The 21,393-nt window shown below is 37.2% G+C and overlaps 2 protein-coding genes across 7 annotated transcripts in view; both read right to left on the reverse strand.

Annotated features, from left to right (window-relative positions):
* The window catches only part of LOC116177335, a 334,411-nt gene that overhangs the window by 285,562 nt on the left and 27,456 nt on the right, over positions 1 to 21,393 (reverse strand). The window lies entirely within an intron of this gene.
* LOC116177340 (coiled-coil domain-containing protein 22 homolog) lies at positions 14,713 to 17,664 on the reverse strand. Its single transcript, XM_031496302.1, has 8 exons — positions 17,510 to 17,664; positions 17,161 to 17,465; positions 16,915 to 17,115; positions 16,540 to 16,871; positions 15,407 to 15,640; positions 15,221 to 15,360; positions 15,009 to 15,174; positions 14,713 to 14,962 (listed from the first exon to the last, which is right to left on the reverse strand). The coding sequence occupies exons 1-8, from the start codon at positions 17,557 to 17,559 to the stop codon at positions 14,720 to 14,722; spliced, it is 1,671 nt and encodes a 556-aa protein (XP_031352162.1). The 5' UTR covers positions 17,560 to 17,664; the 3' UTR covers positions 14,713 to 14,719.

The following is a 21,393-nucleotide window of genomic DNA, read 5'->3' on the forward strand; positions in this document are numbered from 1 at the left end:
GATTCATACATGATTAAATAAATATCAGTTCCGGCGAATAAAAACATCTTCACGTAGCACGAACAATGCCAGTATTACGCGTGTAAGCAGACTTCGCTTTCCGGCCGTAAATGGACCCATTCAGCTAAAGATACTCAGTGTCATTCACCCGCCATTGTACAACTTTCTACTCAAATAGTATTTTTTTCAATAAAAGACGACTACCCCTATTGAATTACATAATATCAATTTTGTGTGTGTAGAACTGCCAAGAAGGGAAGCCTTCCGTTACGAGTCCAAGTTCCGAATAGCGTTCTCTTCTTCATTGTCCGTTGGAGCCACGAAAGACCTAGTTCATGTGAAACTTCTAATTTTTATAATCTCCCCTCGTACAATTTCGGCATCTGCATCAACAAATCTTAAATAACTTGTGAGACTCAGTAGTCTAAATCAACAGACGGTATAAACCTAGACAGAAGGCCTCACGGTGCACTAAAACTGCTTCCTTTACTTCAACTTGACTAATTTCAGAATACGGGCAACACGCGTTGAACTTGTGGCAACGTTTAAACAACTCCAGTTACAATGACACAACAAACTAAGTTTTCAATTAATCAAATAGGGTGAACTACCCGAATAAAAATAGCGTAAAAGGACCTACGTTATATTCCAACCGTCGCGAACCAGCTTGCTTGCACCCTTCCGCTAACAGTGTTTAACGAAACGGCACTTTCATAAAAAAATAAATTTCCTTCCGGTTTTTACAAATAAAACGCCAAGTATAATTAGCCTTGATAGCGCCGCCAGCTTCAACAGAATGCGTCCCCACTTACGCCGAACTAATGCGCACATCATTGAAATTGAAAATCTTCTCATAAACAGAACGTCCCGTCATTATTATAGGGGTTTACACCGAAATTACGTCTACAAGACGTTGTTGTCACAACAGGATATATCATTTTTCTACATCCCACCCATTTAGAAGGACTTTTTATTTTTTTTTTTTTTGAATTTTTTTTAAGGATAAATAAACGTTTAATGAAAATAATAGAACAAGAACAAATTACATATAAGAACGGGGTTTTAAAACATAATAAATTTCATCAAAAAAATTACAAAAAAAAAGGTAAAGTTCCTAAAATACATTCGGCATTGCCTTTTTAAACTTCTATACCTATCCGTTGGTAAATAAACTGGGTTGAGCGGGACTCTCCTGTTTTTTGCCTGAGTCTTTTACCAATTGCCGCTGTCATCATTTTGGCTTCATTTCCCCACGGACCCATGGTTTCTACAGCGAATCCGTTAAAAATAAATGTAGGTTCTAAAGCAGCGTAAGTATTTTTCTTTCTGCGTTCAGCTAAAGCGGCTGCAGAACCTGCTTTTTTCACCGAGGAGAAGAGATATGAAGGACATAAGGTATCAACACAAGTAAAGTCCCATGCCATGGTGTTAAAGTTCTCCCATCGGGTCGTTTTTTAACAATTCCAAAAAGATGAGAAGGTTCTAAGATGACTGAATAACCAGCCTCATGCAATGCTCTTTTCTGACATTCTAAGATGTTTCGATGGCGACTCTACTTTCCTGTGTTCTTCTGACAAGATAAACCATGATGCCCAAACTTATCCACATTGGCACCACATTTACAAATATGAGGAGTACAAACTGTAGCACCTAAGCGTAAAGCAACACTTATCTGCAAAACAGAATCTTCAAGATGTGTGGAGATTTGCCTTGCAGGAAGGGCTTGTAACCAAGCGCCTGACTCTTTTTCTTTCAGTGCTAACAGCCTTGCTTGGTGTACTGGATCATTGACGAATTTATTGAACAATTGATCGAATAACTTTTCAACCAAAGGAGTGTCCCAAGATATTTGGATGTGACGAATTTCTTCAACAGGTTCTTGAGATTCAGCAAGTATCTTCCATTGGTTAATTGTATCAGAAATCCATTCTGCATCATTGAAATCAATAATCTGAGAAACGACAGGAAGCACGTAAAAGATCGAAGCCAAATAGGCTGGAAGAGCTAATCTTTCCGTACTTCTGACTCCCAAACCACTATTATTAACAGGCAGACTGGACTGTAACGATACTGTATCAGTCATTTCAATATTACAAACAGATCCAATAGCTTTTATAAATTCATTATCAAGAGCAGCTAGGCAGTCAGTAACAAGGAATGCAGGAGATGTACGTAAAACGTACAACAGCTTTGGTACAGCTAGACAATTCTTGAGTAAAAATAGTCCATGATGAGCTGATATTAATTTTAAACGAGTCGACAAAATTTTGAAATTTTCTAATTTGGCCATAAGACAAGTCTTTATAGAGGATGTATTCAGAGGAGATCCCAATAACATAAAGGATTTCAGATCTGGAAACTGAATACCTGGAGCTGCACGAAGGATACGAGAAAAAACCTCCTGTTTCTGTTCTTCGGATCCGCCTGTACAAAAAGCTTCACATTTTGCTACATTTAGATGCAGTCCTAATTCAATAGTTGAATTTTTGATGGATTAGAGATCATCTAAAACTGTGTCAAATTCACCACCTAAAGTCCAATCGTCAAGGTAGCCAACTTTAAAAGGAGATTTCAGGTTTTCAGTTTATCCAAGCACATTAGACAAAATAACAAAGGTCCTAACGGGTCACCTTGTTGTACTCCACAAGCTGATAAAATGACATTCTTGCCGTATGATAACGAAGATGGAAATCCATATGCTTGATGTATAAATTTGTAGTATGCTGGGAAAAGGTTCATCCAAGCAGAAAGAACTTTGTCACGACGATCCATATTAAAGGCATTAGTAAAATCCAATTTCAGTAAAACCTTGCAAGGTTCAGAATTAACTTCAATGAATCTTCTAGCACCATGAACAACTGCTTCTGCACCTCCCTTAGTTCGAAAACCCAATTGGTAAGGTCTACAAAACTCTCCAGCTCTCTTATGTACACGGGAACAGATGATTTTCGCAACTAAACGGCGTAGTCATTCCAACGGCAATATGCCTTACTCCTCCATCCTTTTTATTCAAGGCTATCAGTGAAGCTCCAAAGAAAATATGACGGAAGAATTCAGGTATTTCCCCTCGTACGATCAAATTCACAAGTCGTGTTAGTGATAATCCAAGCTGATATGACGGATGTTGAAGATCCAACGACTTTCCAAGCAAATCTTTAAAATGTTGTGGTCGAAAACCATCGATACTTCCAGCGGAATCATGAGGAAAACTTGCTACAGCAGATAACAATTCTTTCAAAGTAATTTCCGGAAATGGTGGCAAATCATCTGGAATAGGCAAGAGGTCGATATCAGGGGGAGGCAGTGGATGTTTCATTTCCAGCATTCGAAGGGAATCCTCAGAGTAAGCAGCGATAGAGTCATCTGAACATAGAATACGTACAGCTCCGCTAATATTTCCAGCTTCAATTTTCGAAGTAACCCGACGACCTAAAAGATTATCTCCCTCTCCAAAAACTCTGTTTGCAGATTTACCCTCTCCAAAAAGGTCTGATGTATCACTTAAATTAGAAAGATTCTTGAGGTTTCGTTTAATCACAGTAGTAAGGAATTTTTGTTTTCTTTTTTTAGCGCATTTCCACAAAAATTAAAAAAAATGCGCTATTGTGGCCACTTTGTCCGTCCGTCCAGCCGTCCGCTAACTTTGCGACGCTACTAGTTTTTTATCTTAAGAGCTATTGTTCTACTTTTTTCGCTATTTGGTTCGTTATGGTGTCGAGTCTTGTACCAAGGAAGGAATTTTTTCTGTACCGCTTACAAAAAAAGTTATTGTAAAAAAAACAAAAAACCGTTTTTTACATGTTCCATAATTTTACACTTTTGCCGTTTATTAACGATCCTAGAGATCGTTTATAATTTTGCATTGCTATCTGTCGTCTGCCGGTTGGTCTGTCCGTCTGTTCCTTTGTCTGTCTGTCCATCTATCTGTCCGTGTGAACGATAACTTTGTTTAGAAATGTTCGATCGCTTTTACATCTCCGTTAGTTATGAACTGAATTGCATGAAATTCAATATGGGCATAGATTTAGCCATATAATACGCAATGCCAAAAGTTGAATCGAATCGATTCAAAATTCACAGTGCCCTTTTCGCATCTCGACCATTTATAAACCGAATTGCAAACTTTTTTACTTATAAAAGTATTTGAATGAAATTTGATACATAGGCACTTGGAATAAAGGAAAATCAAACGCCAATTTCAAAATTTGGTTTTGCGCATGCGCAGTGCCAACTTTTTTATTTATGGAAGAATTTAAACGAAATTTGATACATAAGCACTTCGAATAAAGGAAAATCAAACGCCAATTTAAAAATGTGGTTTTGCGCATGCGCAGTGCCAACTTTTTTTATTTTGGGAGAATTTAAACGAAATTTGATACATAGGCACTTGGAATAAAGGAAAATCAAACGCCAGTTTCAAAATTTGGCTTTGCGCATGCGCAGTGCCAACTTTTTTATTTATGGAAGAATTTAAGTGAAATGTGATACATATAGGCACTTGGAATAAACGAAAATCTAGCGCCAGTTTCAAAATTTTATTTTGCGCATGCGCAGTGCCAACTTTTTTATCTATGGAACTATTTAAGTGAAATTTGATACTTAGGCGCTTGGAACAAAGGAAAATCTAACATTAGTTTTAAAATTTAGGTTTGCGCATGCGCAGTTCCAACTTTCTTATTTAGAAAAGCATTGAAATGAAATTCTTCTCATAAACTGAAATTGAAGTAGCACGTCAACAATGGATTGCCCATGTGCAACGCTATCTTTCATATTTGTGGCCGGATTTTTACGATTTTAACAGAAGTTGCATCTTACAAATGGGAAATGAATGCAAGTGGAAATGCGCTTTATGTAAATCGTTTACGATTACTTTTTAACTTGTTAAATTTTACTGTATCGTAACCGGCTTTATGGCTCAGTGGTAGAGCATTGGGCTATGAATCCGGAGGTCGGGTGTTCGAACCTGGGTTGAGTTGAATTTTTCATCTGTGGCAGAGATGGGAATTACCTTAGACCAGTTTCGAGCATTCTACCGGCTACTCCGAATTAGGTTTTCCTGCAGTTTTCCTAATTCGTAAGGTAAATACCGGAGTAGTATAGACCAACTTAAGACCTTCTGCAGAGGCACCTCTAAATAGCATTATGCGGGTCACTCTGTAATTGGGCGCATGCCTGTTGAGGGCCGAGAACAAGAGAGGGATAATAAAATAAAAAATAAAATAAACATTTTCTGGGTTGGAATTATATTACATAAGTTTCCGTTGTACGTTAAAAGGATTGTTAAATTAGTAGATAGACAAAGTGCCCACTTCAAAATACGTAACACAATTTTGGACACTGCATTTTTAGATACAAAATTAAAATTGTGGTTTTGGAGGACTTAGATTGTAAGGGTTGGATGCGACCTTAGAGTGTAGTAGGGATTTTGCATGATTGTATGATTTTTGCCCGTAGTATGAGTATTGATTTGCGATTTGCGCTTAGACCATATAGCTTCGACCATTTTTCATCCAAGCCATATAGTACATGGACTGCTAATTGTAACTAAAATATGGTCAAGGACATCGCCTGGGTATGTGAGTTTCAGGGTAAACGAGTCTGTCCGAAGTTGTCCGATTAGACACGATTTAAGACTGTCAACCTATAAATTAACAAACGTCAATTAATTAATCGTCTGGATATGCCAAAAAAGCAAACCTATCCTTATTTTGTGGACGTATAGAAGATAATCAAGAGTATTTAAAGCTTCCCGTACTACGCGGTTACTATAAAGCTGTTCTTTAAGCGATCCTAGTGGTGTTTACACGACTTTAGTTTACCCTGCGATTCACATACCCTACAGTGACTTTATAGAGACAGTGGCGACAATAGAGTGTCTAATTTTTGATTGGTCGTTGAGATCGGCCGCCATTTTGCGTCAAATTTCACGTGTTTCCGGTAATAGATATGCTCACGCGCATTCCCGCGCTTCTATAAACGTCACTGGTTGATAAATTTGAAGTACAGGTGCCATGATATTCCTACAAAAAATGGTATCATGACAGATGGCAGCCTGACATTAGCGACTTCAGCAGTCAAATGCCAGAGGTAGATGATGAAAAATTTGTGTTTGATGGCCGTGAATTCAGTACCTAATTGTATTTCCGCGTGCAATTAGCATTGGAGGACAAAGGCATCGAAAAATAGCTGAAAACGAATGTGGCGGAACCTAATATGTATGTGTGACAATGTGGCAGCAATTGAGGATATTGTTGTGAAACGCGATACCATATTCGACTCGCAGTGCAATAGCCCATCGAACAATTTCTATGAGTTGGATTCAGCGAAGAGATTATGTTGACGAGGCAGAGTAAGACGTTCAATTGAAAGGATGGTTTTCAGAAAGCAGTTGATGGAATCTGGACCATCCTCTAAGGCGGAGCTGTGGAAGTTGAAAGATATGATGCTGAACCCACTGATCTGTGACCTGTGGGATGATCAAAAAGTGTTTTCAATTACTTACTCAATGGTAGCGAAAATGATAATTATACGTGTTTTGCTTAGACCAATTATTTTGTAATAAATTGATTGGAGAGGAATTTTGTGTTTTATTTAATAAGTGTAATAATCCGTTCTTCTTGATATTACTGTCTTTTCATTTCCTTCACCTGCAAAGATATTCATTTACATTGAATAAATGTTCTTAATTCTGATATTCAGTCCAATTGTTATAAATTTTCATCTAAAAAGGAAAGATGTTCTCATAAACTCATAATACTTGTAGGGATTTGTTTCTTACTAGAAACAATCAAATTCATATTCATACTTAGTTTTTATATAGCTAATTGTACTAATAAAACGTTTAGAAAATAGTCGTTCACAATATGTGTAACGCGCCGGTAATTTGATTGCTCACTAATATGATATTGCGGTGTACGCCACTCATGCCTACGTGTATTGTGTGTTGCCAACTTTTTGACGCAAAATGGCGGCCGAACTCCTATTGTCGTCACTGTTTCTATAAAGTCACTGTAACATAGCCACGACTACAGTGCCCTCTATCCGTGACCACCCATTTTGTATGGAAAGCATAGGGCTAATAGCGGTCCATGTACTATAATTATGGTCTAAGGATTTGCGACCTTCTTTTGTAATGGGGTTGGCACTTGAAAGTTGTTGCGTAATGTGAAATTGGTTAAAAATCGGGACATCCATTTGGTTGGTTCGCAGAAAACCGATACAAGATTGTCCGGATGCCGTTTACGGGAAATTGACCCTGGATCTGAAATATTTAAAAAGTTATTTGAATCCATGACTCAAAACAAAGCCGCTATAGCAAAAATAAACTATATGTCTAATTTCTGAACGATATGCAGAAGAAGTGTAGTTAGCGCGTTAGGCTTTTAATTTTGTTGCAATTTCAGGTGTAAAGTAGCTTATAGTGGCGAAACTGGGCGACTAATTGAACAGCTGCGCCAATTTTCCACCTAAATCGTTTATGAACAAATTAAGCGAAATTGATAAATGGCTCTGAGAAGTTGAGAACAGAATTGCAGCCCGGGGGCGATTATAGAGGATTCATGGTTTTAAGCTTGAAACGGTTCGTGCATCGAGAACGCGGGTTTAATATTGTGTACGGTAAACCGCCACATACTGCAGTCTGGCTATACGAACTGGAAACTGAAGCAACTGAAAATACATTGAAACTCGCTGACCTGTGCCGTACATCATGTCGTTACAGCGAGATAACGTTCGATTTGTATGACGGGAAAGAAACAATGCGATGAACTTCAATGGTTATTGTTACTGCCATGCCTAATCGCATTATCCCTCCATTATTATTATTAACTTGTAGTTTCTGTGTTTCATAAATGTCGGAGTGATGACCCCATTAGCGGACGGCAAAGTGAACGAACTTCTTAGATTTATTTGTGTGAGAGATTTAAGGACTGTCGTTAAGTAACGACTTTTGTTTTAAATTGCGGAGTTAATACCCCTTTCTTATTTTTGCTGGCAGACGTTAATGCCTACGATGTGCTCTGCTTTTACTGGCAAAGAAATATAGCCTAAAATTGGAACAGCCTTACAAATCGAGAAAAACCGCAAATGTAGTGATATAAACAGGAAAATATACGGCGGGCAATTGCTGTAGTTGCGACCTAACCGCAAATTCGCACGAAATCCAATCATTAGGACGGTCCCTACCAACATTGCGCAATAAAAGCAAAGTACCTGGTAGTAAACGTAACGTTCTTCTTATTGCCCTCATACACGTAAACCGAAATCGATTCTAATTTGTAATAAATCGTCTTCACGATCGACAATCGAAACTGAATGTTCCTTTTCTTATTTACAGATGCGGACAAGAGACGCGAGTGATACCTCGTCTTCTTCAGCTACGGTACCACTGGTTGAAGTCGGAAAAGGAATCGCTTCGTTTGGAGCAGGCCGGCATTACGAAGGAGGTGCTGGATTCTGCAATCGCCGCGTTCACCTTGGAGATAATCGCGAGGCACGGCGAGCCGGCGCCGAGGTTGTGTAATAAGGACCCGCTTACAATTAAGATGGGCACTTACGTGGTCGAACTTTTTCCGAACGCCAAATTTGTGTTCATGGTTCGCGATGGACGCGCCACAGTCCATTCGATAATATCACGGCAGGTGACAATTACCGGGTTCGATCTGAGCAGTTATAGACAGTGTTTAAGAAAGTGGAATACGGCCGTGGAGGCCATGAACGAACAGTGTAAAAAAATCGGACCAAGTAGATGTTTAAGGGTTCCCTACGAACAGTTAGTTTTGCATCCGAGAAGTTGGATGGAAAGAGTACTTAAATTTCTCGAACTGCCTTGGAACGAAACGGTTCTGCATCATCAGGACTATATCAACAATGGAATTAGTTTAAGCAAGTATGTCATTTGAATTATCTAGACTCTACTAACTTCTACGATAGTGAAATGCTGTTCCGTAGAAGTTAGTAGAATCGACGTAGAGATTAAAATTCTATAACGCAATAGCGACGATAATGAATGCACGAATTCCAATAAGTTTATGAATAGATCCGAGCTCCTCGCGCAGATAATGATTGACGCCATTACATTTTGCGGCTAACAATAACAAAAATGCATATCCTTAGAAAAGGGGATCATTAAAGCTATGTTTTGCGCATTGCTGTTATATATTGAAAATAAAGTTCGTCGTCGGGAAAGTTTCGCCTAGGCAATATCATACATTGTTAACTAAATGTAACCTGAAGGTATAGAAATTCATTTAATATTCTACGCGATGAATACCGACATTATAATCCCTTGTTTTAATTTCCTCATAATTGCGTTTAATTTGACGTGCAGAATTACCCGTCGTTTAGAAATGCTAGTCTTTCTATTATAGTTATGAAATTGCAGTTAATTATGATCGATCCCTGCTACCAGTAAATGCAGGAGGAAAGTTGCAGGTTTGATATTTTGCCATCGATTGACTCGGTCTTGTTGTGCTCATATTACATTATACGCAGTCCTCGAGGCCAAATATTACGTTTCGAATGCGAATTTGTATGGCACGATGCACAGTATATAAAATGAGATGTTGAAACAAATAAACAAAAATTTAATAAAAAATTGTGTCAGTTGAAGACCTTATGATCCGTGCATCGTAAAGGTATACTTATAAAGACATATTTTTCGGTTTGATGTACAATTAAAATGATGTAAGGTATGATGACATATTTAATTAAAGTCAATACGCTACTTCCTTTTCCCAGGGATGGAAATTTTTTAATAATCTGTCAAATATTCGTCTACTTAAGAACGTTTTTGTGCAAATGTGAGATTCAATTATGTTTACATTATGATTGGAAGTTTATTTACTTATTTATTATCCCTCTCTTGTTCTTGGCTCTCAACAGGCTTGCGCCCAATTACAGAGTGATCCGCATAATGCTTTTTAGAGGTGCCTCTGCAGAAGGTCTTAAGTTGTTCTATACTACTCCGGTATTTACCTTACGAATTAGGAAAACCTAATTCCGAGTAGCCGGCACAATACTCGAAACTGGTCTAAGGTAATTCCCATCTCTGCCACAGATGACAAATTCACCTCAACCCAGGTGTAGAATGTATAGACAGATAGAACTTGTCAACGTCTTGTCACGTCACATTCGATTGTAATAGTGATCTGAAATATATCCCTCACTTTATGATAACCTTGGATATTGATTAGACCGAGGCCTACGATTCTTACAGGCCGGAGCGCTCGAAAAGTCACGTGACGTTAGGAGTCATATGAAATACATTACGGCTTATGGAAAATCCGTGCGTGGCTCCACTATTTATTTTTGTACTCCGGATCCGTTCAACATAGAGCCACGAAATTTCAATGAGAGCTTCTCAATAGTACACACAATCAAATTATGGTGTTCGTTAATTTTTAATAACACCAAAAATAATTAATTTTTAGGTTTAAAGTATTGAAGATAAAACGATGTTAGTAAATCCGTGTTTTTCTATCTTTACATCATCATATTTCTTTTTCTAGGAACTATATCATTATAAACCTTTCGGCGTCTTAAACTAGAATGATATGCGCTTCCATTTATACGTATATAATGTCTTATCTTGTATTAGTGTAGTTTTAACAGGCCCTACAAAATCGCGCATTTATTATCCGCGCAGAGAAAAATTCACCATGCGAGAAACTTTTTTGTTATTACTATAATTGTATCACATATATCGAATGAATTGTGGCCAAAGGACACAAAAATGTTCTTCAGAAGGAATTTTTAAGAAATGGTTTCTTGTTTCCTTTTTTTCAGCAGCTGAAGTAAATAGCGCGATTTCAAGAATAAGTGAACGCGCAAAGGAATTATGTTTCAAATAATTGTTAGTAATCGATTTTCAAATTGTTTGTGAGATTCAAATTTACATTAAACTTATAAAATTAAAGATATTATCAGTCAAAAGTATGGAGTATATCTTATATCTTCGTTAATATGAATTTTGCAGTACATAAAGTATTTTAGTTATACCTTCACGTGTTAAAGTGAAATGGGAAATTTACCTTGTCCGCCGCCTAAGAGGCCTGGTAAGTATCGTAGGCTTTCATCTTCATTCTATGAATAAATAAAAATAACCTTTTGAATAAGGAAGTTTTAAAAAATAGCATTTTCTATCCAACTTACAGCAGTTTTAGTAAACAGTGCCGTTTTTTTTTCGTTTTCAGAAGTAACTGTTGTGTCATTTTCTAAATCTTAGAATATTTCAATACTTATATTTAACATCGCCTCATCTTCTGCTAAATTACACGACGAAACAAAATCTTTGATGCAAAATACTCCTCTTGAATCTCACAAACACAATTTGAAAATCGATTACTAACAATAAATTATTTGAAACATAATAATTCCTTTGCGCGTTCACTTATTCTGAAATCGCGCTATTTACTTCAGCTGCTGAAAAAAAGGAAACAAGAGACCATTTCTTAAAAATTCCTTCTGAAGAACATTTTTGTGTCCTTTGGTCACAATTCATTCGATATATGTGATACAATTATAGCAATAACAAAAAAATTTCTCGCATGTTGAATTTTTCTCTGCGCGGATAATAAATGCGCGATTTTGTAGGGCCTTATAAAACTATACCAATATCAGATTAGGCATCATATACGCATAATTGGAGGCGAATATCATTCTAGTTTAAGACACCGAAAGGATTATAATGATATAGTTCCTAGAAAAAGAAATATGATAATGTAAAAATAGAAAAACGCGGATTTACTAACATCGTTTTATCTTCAATACTTTAAACCTAAAAATTAATTATTTTTAGTGTTATTAAAAATTAACGAACACCATAATTTGATTGTGTGTACTATTGACAAGCTCTCATTGAAATTTCGTGGCTCTATGTTGAACGGATCCGGAGTAAAAAAAATAAATAGTGAAGCCGCGCACGGATTTTCCATAAGCCGTAATGTATTTCATATGACTCCTAACGTCACGTGACTTTTTCGAGCGCTCCGGCCTGTAAGTATCGTAGGCCTCGCTTGTACCTATACGCAACAAACCGAAGACGCTTGGGACGAGGTTCCATGGAGTTGTACTGTTTATTTGTTTGATATTTGTCATTTGTGTAATTTGTTTCACTAAAAGTAAAAGTGTAATGACTGATGACTTGTTTATTAGACGGTTTTGAATGAAACTATACGGATGAGGTAATGTCTAGCGCATTTTTGCAAATTTATTTGTAAAAAGGCACCTTTGGTCCGCTGGCTGGCGGCAACTGCGGGCCAGTAGAACAACGCTTGTAGGAAGACGAGGAGTGTACATGTACATACTGGGGTCATGTAATTAACAACTTTAGGGACGGGGCTACAAGATGGGGGGCCGGCACCGTCTGGACGCCATCCCCGAGTGTGGTGTACTAACCTGGAGATTTTTCATTTTTTTTCTATCTTCTTCTACTGCAGTTTTAGTCTGATTGTTTTCAAATTGGTGTCGTCGGAAAGATCTTCTGAACACGCACAACCACTGCGTGACGGAATTTTGTTTTTTTTTTCCTATAGGGACAAAATTAACCACCTTATACAAGGCGAGCGTCTTCGTGGGGTAATCGATTTCGGGCGCCCAAAACGTAACTCCCGCTGAGAATTTTGTACGCGGTTTCAAGTTTCTTAACTTTCAAAACTTCAAACGCGAATTGAGAATGAACGGGACGTAGGAAGTGGGTACCAACAAAGAGAATGTGGGTATAGCCTTGTACAAGATTTTATTGATGGTGAAGTCAAAACTGGCTACTAGAATACTGATCTGCCACACAAAAATGCAAAAAGTCCCTTCGATATCACACGAGGACTAATAATTTATGGTGCTCCAGTTTCGTTTCGTGTTTACTCCTTGCTATGGGAGACAGATATAGATCTTGATTTGATGCATAGGAACTTTTACTTACTTGTACAAATGTACACCCTATATAAACCAAATAAGGAATTACGTTTTTGCAGTGCTTTACTTTATACAGGCTGTTTCACGCACACCGTTTTTAGTTTTTTATTATCTATCGAAGGAAAATATTAGGTATCATGATCGTTTCACTTTCGGTTTTACCGGATTTGGACCACAACTTTCTTATTTTAAATAGAACACCCTGTATTTTATTGCATTTTCGAAATCTACATGAAAGTCTACGTCGTTTGATACCACATTTTTCTATACCCAGCATCAAAGATTTTCAAGATTTTTCAAAATTTTTGACTTTTGACTGCTTTTCAAAAAAGTACACCTCCAATTCAAATTTCCTTTTTAGGATGCCTTCATAGAAGTAACTGCTGTAATATAACTTAAAATTAATCCGATCACAGCAACTTGATTTTAGTACGGTAGACCCTTAATTGTTAGGAAACTTAATAGCCTGGTCAAAGTACACAAAATATTCGTAAAATGCAGCAAAAAAATAAACCTTTTGGAAATTCAAATGTGCTTAATATGAGAAAATCTTTACCAATTTAGGTAAGCAATTTTGCGGAAGAACTGGTTGAAAATTTTTTTATTTATTTTTTCACTCTAATTGTTTAAATAATGAAAATACAGAAAAATGTTCAAATCAAAAATTATAGCCAATACCTACAAAATTTGTCTGAAAAGTTTTCTGATATCTTCATTAGTTTTTGAAATATACCTACCAAATTTTCCACAGAGTATTTTTAAACAACATCGATTTTCAAGTTTTTAATTTTAAGATAGTAAATAAACAATGACACGTAGAAATGTAGAGTTTTCATTTATTAATCATATCGAAATCAATCAGTATCATTCATCTTCCGAGCTCAAATATAACTCAATATCATTTTCATCTTCACTGAAGTTATACCCAAAATGTGAACCTTGAGTGCCTTTGATTATCACCATTTATAGTTGTTTGATCGTCGTTAAGTCATCATTATTTGCATCTTCGTCAATATCTACGTTGTTTTTTTCTAAATTAGTACAATTTCCCGTTTGATAGTGACCACATGCAGGTGAACAAGGTAGCCCAGCTTTTCTACAGCCGGCGCAAGCCTTTTTACAACCAGTCTTGCAGTTACAAAAGATCATATTTAAAATTTCAAGGGGAGCAGCGTCTTGTTTCATTTTTCAGTGCATTACAACCTTCAAATTATTAATTTTAAAATCAAGCCTTTAATAAATTCGGCTCACGGAACGTTCGCGCGCACCCACGAATCGACTTCCGCTGAAATCAATTATATCTCGTACACTTTCCAATTTACAGAAAAACTTTTCAGACAAAATTTGTAGATAAATGCATCAGCTACAAATTTTAATTGAAACTTTTTTCCTTATATTTAATATTTAAACAATTAGAGTGAAAAAACAAAAACAACATTTTTCACTCGACAATTTTCCGGAAAATTGCATACCTATCTTCGTAAAGAATTTTTCATATTAAGCACAACCCTTTTGAATACTCAAATTTGAAATTTCAAGAGGTTTTTATTTTTGTGAAGCTCTATGTGTACTTTGACCACGCTATAATAGTTTCTACATCGGAAAATAATAAACTTTCGTGGGAAACATGTTTCCCTACACTTACGTACCATTTTTTGAAGACAGTCTTCCAAAAACGCAATTTTTCGTTTGACCTAGGAAACTGTGTGTCAAGAATTTGGCACATTTTGCGTTGTAGTCCAAAAATTCACTTATTGTTTATTTTTTGGAAAAGAGAAGCCCGAAAATAAAGGGAGACAATAATAGTTTAATGTTCTTTATTTTCCAATTCGGCATTCTCTTTCTTAATTGCTGCGATATCCGCATTTAACCGCTCGAGCTTGCTACCAGTTTCCCTAAGCAGCTCAGCGTCAATTTGCTCTTGCAAGTTTCTACACTCGCGCTCGACCAAACCCAGATTGGTCACGGCCTGCACCACCTCCCCACAGTCGCCGTGTAACGTTGCCAGCAGTTTGTAGGCTTTACGTGACATTTCATCGCGCTTTGCATCCTAGAGCCAGCGATCATGAATTGGTTACCGTATCGACTTAACTTACTCTAAATATTAGCTCGTCTGACAGCGTAAATGAACGATCTAACTGTCCGTTTAGGTTATTGATGTCTTTCTGTACGATTTTAGTGTCATACAAAATTTTGTCTATGTCATCATTTTGCTTCTTGATATTTCCGATTATTTCCAAAATTCTTCTGGTATAGGCCGACCTACAACGCCCCACGTACTAAGCAGCTTTGATCTGGTCATACCTACCGATTCGTGTTCTTGTGGAGCGTTTCGCACTCTTGCAGTAACTGTCGTTCCAGCTTCTCCTTATCCGCCAACTCCTTCAACAACTCTGCCTTTTTTGTTTTCACATTCTGCAGTTTTTGTTCTTCACCGAGAAGTTTAGCCTGAAAGATGGCAAATTGTGAATGTGCAAAGGAGGTGTTTTCCTACCTTTTGCGTATTCATTTGTTGCTGCAGTTGTTCATATTCCTTTAATAATGGCGTCTGTATATCGTTCCAATGGTTGGCCAGTTCGACTAACCGTTTGTTACCATTCTCTACCAGACTCTTTAGTTTGATTAGATTATCGTCATTTTTTAATACCGCCATTGTTTTTGATCTGGTTTTTATTTTCGCAACCGATTCTTTCAATACTTGCTCTTTTTTGTTACGCATTTCCTTAGTCTGGAAAAGAGGGAATTTTACTCAAAGTAACTGGAATGGTCGAAGTATTGACTCACACTTCAAAATTTATTTCTAGGTTTAAATCCAAAATTTTAAGTTTGATACTAACAATTTAAGGTTTCAATTGAAATTTCAAAAAGCTTGATAGGTGAATTTTTATTTGATCACCTCTTGGTAAAAAAAAGGTTTTAAATGAGTATATTGTGGAAAATTCAAATTGAAGAATTCCAAGATTTTTGCATCTTAGGATTCTTAGTTTGAACTTCTTATGACTTTTAAATACAGGTTTCAATTTTTAGAATCTAAAAACCAGGAAAAGTTACATTAGTAAAAATCTACTTGAATTTACTTGTAGGGAAATCTTTTGGAAAAACTTCTAGTTCAAGACCTACTTTGTTTTTTTTTATGTTTTTATCTTTTAACTCGGTTTTTTGAGGGAGTCTGAAAAAATGTTCCTAACGGCTTCAAATTTGCTACACAGTCATTACATTCTGTTTTGAACACTATTTTTGAGTTACATTTTTTCAGATTCCCTAAAAAAATTCAGTTACAAAAACATAAAAAAAATCAAAATAGGCCTAGGACTTTGAATTTTGCATGTTTACTCAGTTTTTCAATCTAAACAACTTTTCTTAATAACATTTGTGCATATCTCGTCCCCGTCTTGTATACCAAAAACGTTTTTTGAAAATTTCAAAGGCACCCTTGATTTTTCGAAACTAAAATTGTCACAAATTAGTTTCCAACCAAACAGGGCGGATCCCCAGAAATTCAATTGGCATTTTTTTTGCTTTTACAAGAGACAAGCAATTAGGAGACACACTGTATAATGAACTTTCGAGGTAATTAACACAATCCACAAAATTTTGGAGGCAAATGTATGCCCTCCCTTCTCCTACCTTATTAGACTCTTGCTCCAAATCATTATAAACTTTCACCAACCCTTCGTGTTTGCGTTTATAATCTTCGAGTTCATTATGTAAATCCCTAAAATGGTCCTCCTCCCCGTGTCCAACAACTTCATTTACAACTAAAGGTGCTACAATTGCATTTGGAACCTCTTCAACGCCATCCACCACATTTAAACTTGTCTCCTTGTTCTCAGGCGATTTGATAAAATCAACTGTGCCTACAAACTTGCTATCGTTGTAGAGAAGACTGGGAATTAAATTGTGTGGGGCACATTGGCGCGAAACGTCCGGAAGATGATGAATCCAGTAATGCTTTAATGCTAAAAGTGAAGTGTCAGTAGATTAAGAGATAATCATTACAACCTTCTGTAACTGGTTCGTCCTGTAAGTTTGGCACTTGAATTCTTTCGCTTAGCAACCTTGGGCTGTGTCCAAAATCTAGCTTTAGGTCGACACTTCCACAATCGCGCACTCCCTGCCTCAACAGATCACATGGTACCCATGGCTTTTCAAGGTTCAGACGAATGGTTTCTTCGATCTTTTTCACGAGCCGTGGCACGTATCCTACAACTTAACATTAGTGATGCTCAGGACACGAGGACGATGTACCAAGCTCGTCTGTGACAGTTTTGTGTGTCTCACGTGGAAGTCTTTCCACCAAAAACATGAGTACTCTACGTACTTCAATCTCGTTGCAGTACAAAATCGTCTGATACCCCATATCACCTCTGTATCCCAAGCCCTTAATGTGCTCCGCTATCGCTGTGGCATGCTTTAGACGTAGACTCATCGACTGCGGAAGGCTACCTGGCAAGCTGATATCAGGTAAGATTGTTTCGAGACAGTGCGACATCGATGAAAACACCATTTCGGTGGTGAACTCTTTCAGACTTTTGACATTTTCATCGATATTACTGTAACATGAAGTTATTTTAGCGTAACACAAGGTCCTTCTTACCAAGACAGATTTCGTAAGGCGTCTATAATGATATTGTCTACTTCTTCCATTTTTTAAAAAGGATTTATTGTATTTTTTTCTTTGAAAACATCTCCAACAGCTGATTGTTTTTTCTACCACCGTTGGAACTACGCTTACGATCGTTTTGAACTACGTTAAATCATTTGACCTAATTGAGTAATATTTTGTGTAAAGTTTTAATTAAAGATGTAAACAAATGTTGCATTCTTTATAAATGGAAAAATTTAAAAATAGGGTCTAGAGTTTTGTAGAAAAGCGCGTTGTTCATAAATGTATATAATCAATGATGAGCGGCGAGCTCGCGGTTTAGCACATCCTCCACCTTTAGCTCGCGGTGCTTGTCATAAACCTAACCTCAAACTTTTTGTTTTTTACTTGTGAAAGGATCAATTCAAATTGTGTTCTACTGACTGAACCGCGCAAAAGACGTCAAAATGGAGTACGACTTGCCCTCCGATTTTGATATAATAGTCGTTGGGACAGGTAATTTTCCCCTGCCAGTTACTAACAATTACTCATCGGTTTCTTTAGGAATGGTCGAGTCAATCGTGTCAGCTGCCGCCAGCCGAATTGGAAAACGCGTTCTTCACATCGACAGGTAATCTTACATTCCGATCTACCAAGTCTAACTTTGCTTTGTGCAGCAACTCTTACTACGGTGGATTGTGGGCGTCATTCAATTTGGACTCCATCAGCAAAATCCCCGAAGGTAATCGTTCTCAGCCAGTAGTGGAGAATAAGGAGAACGAGATAGTATATCCGGTTGGGAATGATGTTTTCGATTTAAGGATTCACTCGCAGAAATGGCACATTCCCGAGTAATTGATTGTGCACTTAATCAAAGCAGATTCATTGTTAAATTGCAGGTCGAATCCTGAAAAAGATGTGGATGAATCGGATAGTGCGGTCGCACAAGAGGAGCACGAGTGGACGCAGGAGAAATTGCTGAAGATCTCTCGAAAATTCAACATCGATCTTGCGCCTAAGGTGGGTGGAATTTGTGTAAAAGGGGCTTATTGTATTTTATTTTTGAAAAACTAACGTTTCCACTCTGAGGTGCTATTTAGTTCTTTCCAGAGTATCTTAGATACTTTCTATGGCTCTTAATACACGTTTAAGCTGTCTAAAACTCGAAATCTGTTGCGATATATTTACAAACAATTTTGCAGTTGCACTTTGCCAAGGGCGATTTCGTGGAGTTGTTGATCTCGTCAAATATCGCACGTTATTCCGAATTTCGGAGTGTCAGCCGCATTCTGACGTGGTTAAATGGGAGCCTAGAGATAGTGCCGTGCTCGAGGTCCGATGTATTTTCGAGTAACAGAGTGTCGGTCATCGAGAAGCGCATGTTGATGAAGTTGCTGACTTCGTGCGTCGATGGTGACGAAAATGAGTTCAAAGGTTACGAGGGTAAAACATTCCAAAGTTACTTAAAAGATCGGAAGTTAACTGAGAATTTAATTCATTATGTGTTGTATGCGATTGCGATGTGTACTGACGATACTTTATGCTTGGAGGGCGTGGAAAAGACTAAGCGCTTTCTTGGAAGTTTGGGCCGATTTGGTAAAACTCCATTTTTGTATTCGATGTATGGCAGTGGGGAAATCACGCAGGCTTTTTGCAGGTAGTTCCTCGAATGAGATTCATTTTTGATGTTATTGTAGGCGATCTCGGAGGAAGGTTGTAGAATTGAACTAAAATTGCATTCTATCAATGTGGTAGAGTTTTGACACACGAAAGTAGTGTTTTTAGCATAGTTATTCAACAACATATAGCTAAACTCTGTCTATCTGTCCGAAGATTTGAGATCTCAGCTGGGCACATTTTAAAAATTCAAAAAAAATGTCCAACTACAATTCCTGGCTCGACAACTAAAATGGACATTTTCAAAAACCAAGTTTAGCTTTGATGTTTTAATACCAACTTAAAGAGAGTAAATTACAAGAGGAGTGGGGTAAATGACGCTAATAAACCCCCCTGTACGATCATGAAATTAATAAAAATGGCTAGAGGGTACCTTGTGCTCTTTTCTTGTGATAGCACTTTTCAAAAATTGAAAAAATTGAAAAAACCATTCCGAATAAGAACAGGATAAACATCATCTAATAGTGCTCATAATAACTGGAACTGTTATAACTATGAAAGGGAACACTATTACTTTCTGACCCTTGTTTGGAACAGATAAAAGACTGTTACAAATCTGAAAAACTCGGAACTGGAATTTTACAATTATTTCTAGAGAACTGGAACCCGAACCGAATCCATTATAAATAATTTTGCCATGGAAGTGTTAGAACTGGAACCATTATTTTCAGTAGGTCCACATTCCTAATTAAAAGGCAAACCAAATGTATAGTAACGTGTTACCTATACTTAAAAAAAATGTCATAGCTCTACTTTGTACGCATGCGCGTCCACTTTTAGGTGACACGAGCGCATGTGCGCATTCGGAATTTCAGGATTGTTAAAGTTAAGGAATGGACCGAAAGGAATCATTATTTACAGTTCATTATAATTGAAAAAAATGTAAAGTGCATTTTCAAAAGTTTTAAGCGTGCTGTGGAAAATAAGAATTCTCACACCGCGCTTTATTTTTACGCCTAAACCATGGCATACTTACTTAAAAATGGAACCTTTTGTAATTTGTTTGTTAAACATGACCATTAGGTAAATGTAATTTTGGTACAGACTTAAGTCGTCACTTACAAAAATATCGAAGTATTTGGATATCAATGGCGGTGTTTCACAAGGATGCATTTTAGGACCTGATTTATTTGGTATCTTCAATCTTCATGTCAAACAATGAATGTTGTGACCAGAAATGTTATAAATCATGGACGTCAATGGACAAAGATAGTAATTAATGATTGATTAATCCTCATTTAATCATCATAAATCAAAAGTTGGTCAAAACACTATTACTTAGTACTTACAAGAAGGCGGTAACGGATCCTTAAAGTAGATACCCTACAATAACATCGAAATTTAAAAACACTTTGTTCTATCCACAATTTTTCAGACTGAGCGCTGTTTTTGGCGGAATTTACGCTCTAAATCAGTCTCTTAACGGCTTTATATACGATAACGACAATACTTTTAAGGGAATTATTTGTGGAAAGCAACGTATTAATGCAACACACTTGGTAATGAGCCTTGAAAAGCTACCCAAAGAAATAGTCGATTTTTCGACTACAGAATACATTTCGCGCGCAATCTTTATTACCGACAAGTAAGACTAAGCAGCCGACGTACAGTTCTTAGCAATTTATTCTTCTAGATCGATACTTGAAGACGAAAGGGAGCATTTAACATTATTACTTTTTCCTCCAGTCGACCGAAAGGCTGCGTGCGTAGTTCTCGAACTTGGGTCTTTGACCGGAACATGTCCGAAGGGCCTACGTATACGTCACTAAACCGCGCCTTTCAGGTTGTACAAATTCTATTTGTAGATATTGTTCACGTTTTTACCAAACAAACTGTAAATCCGGAAGACGACCTGAAGCATTGCGTCGAGAAATTGTTTTGTAAAAGGGAGGGAGAATCGAACTCCTCCCCGAGCATATTGTGGTCATTTTATTTTTCGGCGCCGAATACATTTTCGCAAAAATTAGAATGCGAGAAGCTGTTGAATACGTACGTTTGTCCCGGTCCGGATCTTGATTTGGATTACGATCCGGCGATAGAAAGGGTATACGCTCTGAAGCTTGCCGTCAGATATTAACGAGGCATTTTAAGGCTAAGGAAATCTTCGAACGCATTTATAGCAATGCGGAATTTCTTCCACGTGCACCTGATCCCGAAGAAATTATTATCGAGGGCGAAGACAATAATAACATCATTAATGAAACCGAAGAACGTGCAGA

Source organism: Photinus pyralis, unplaced genomic scaffold (genome assembly GCF_008802855.1).
Source record: "Photinus pyralis isolate 1611_PpyrPB1 unplaced genomic scaffold, Ppyr1.3 Ppyr1.4_LG7, whole genome shotgun sequence".
Classification (NCBI taxonomy): Eukaryota; Metazoa; Arthropoda; class Insecta; order Coleoptera; family Lampyridae; genus Photinus; species Photinus pyralis.

Excerpts from the sequence above, each read along its gene's own strand:
- LOC116177340 (XM_031496302.1), bottom strand. The coding sequence starts at position 17,559 with ATGGAAGAAGTAGACAATATCATTATAGACGCCTTACGAAATCTGTCT. Across the intron at positions 16,872-16,914 it reads GGACGAACCAGTTACAGAAG|CATTAAAGCATTACTGGATT; the intron begins GTTGTAATGATT and ends CTTCACTTTTAG. Across the intron at positions 15,641-16,539 it reads TGGAGCAAGAGTCTAATAAG|ACTAAGGAAATGCGTAACAA; the intron begins GTAGGAGAAGGG and ends CCTCTTTTCCAG.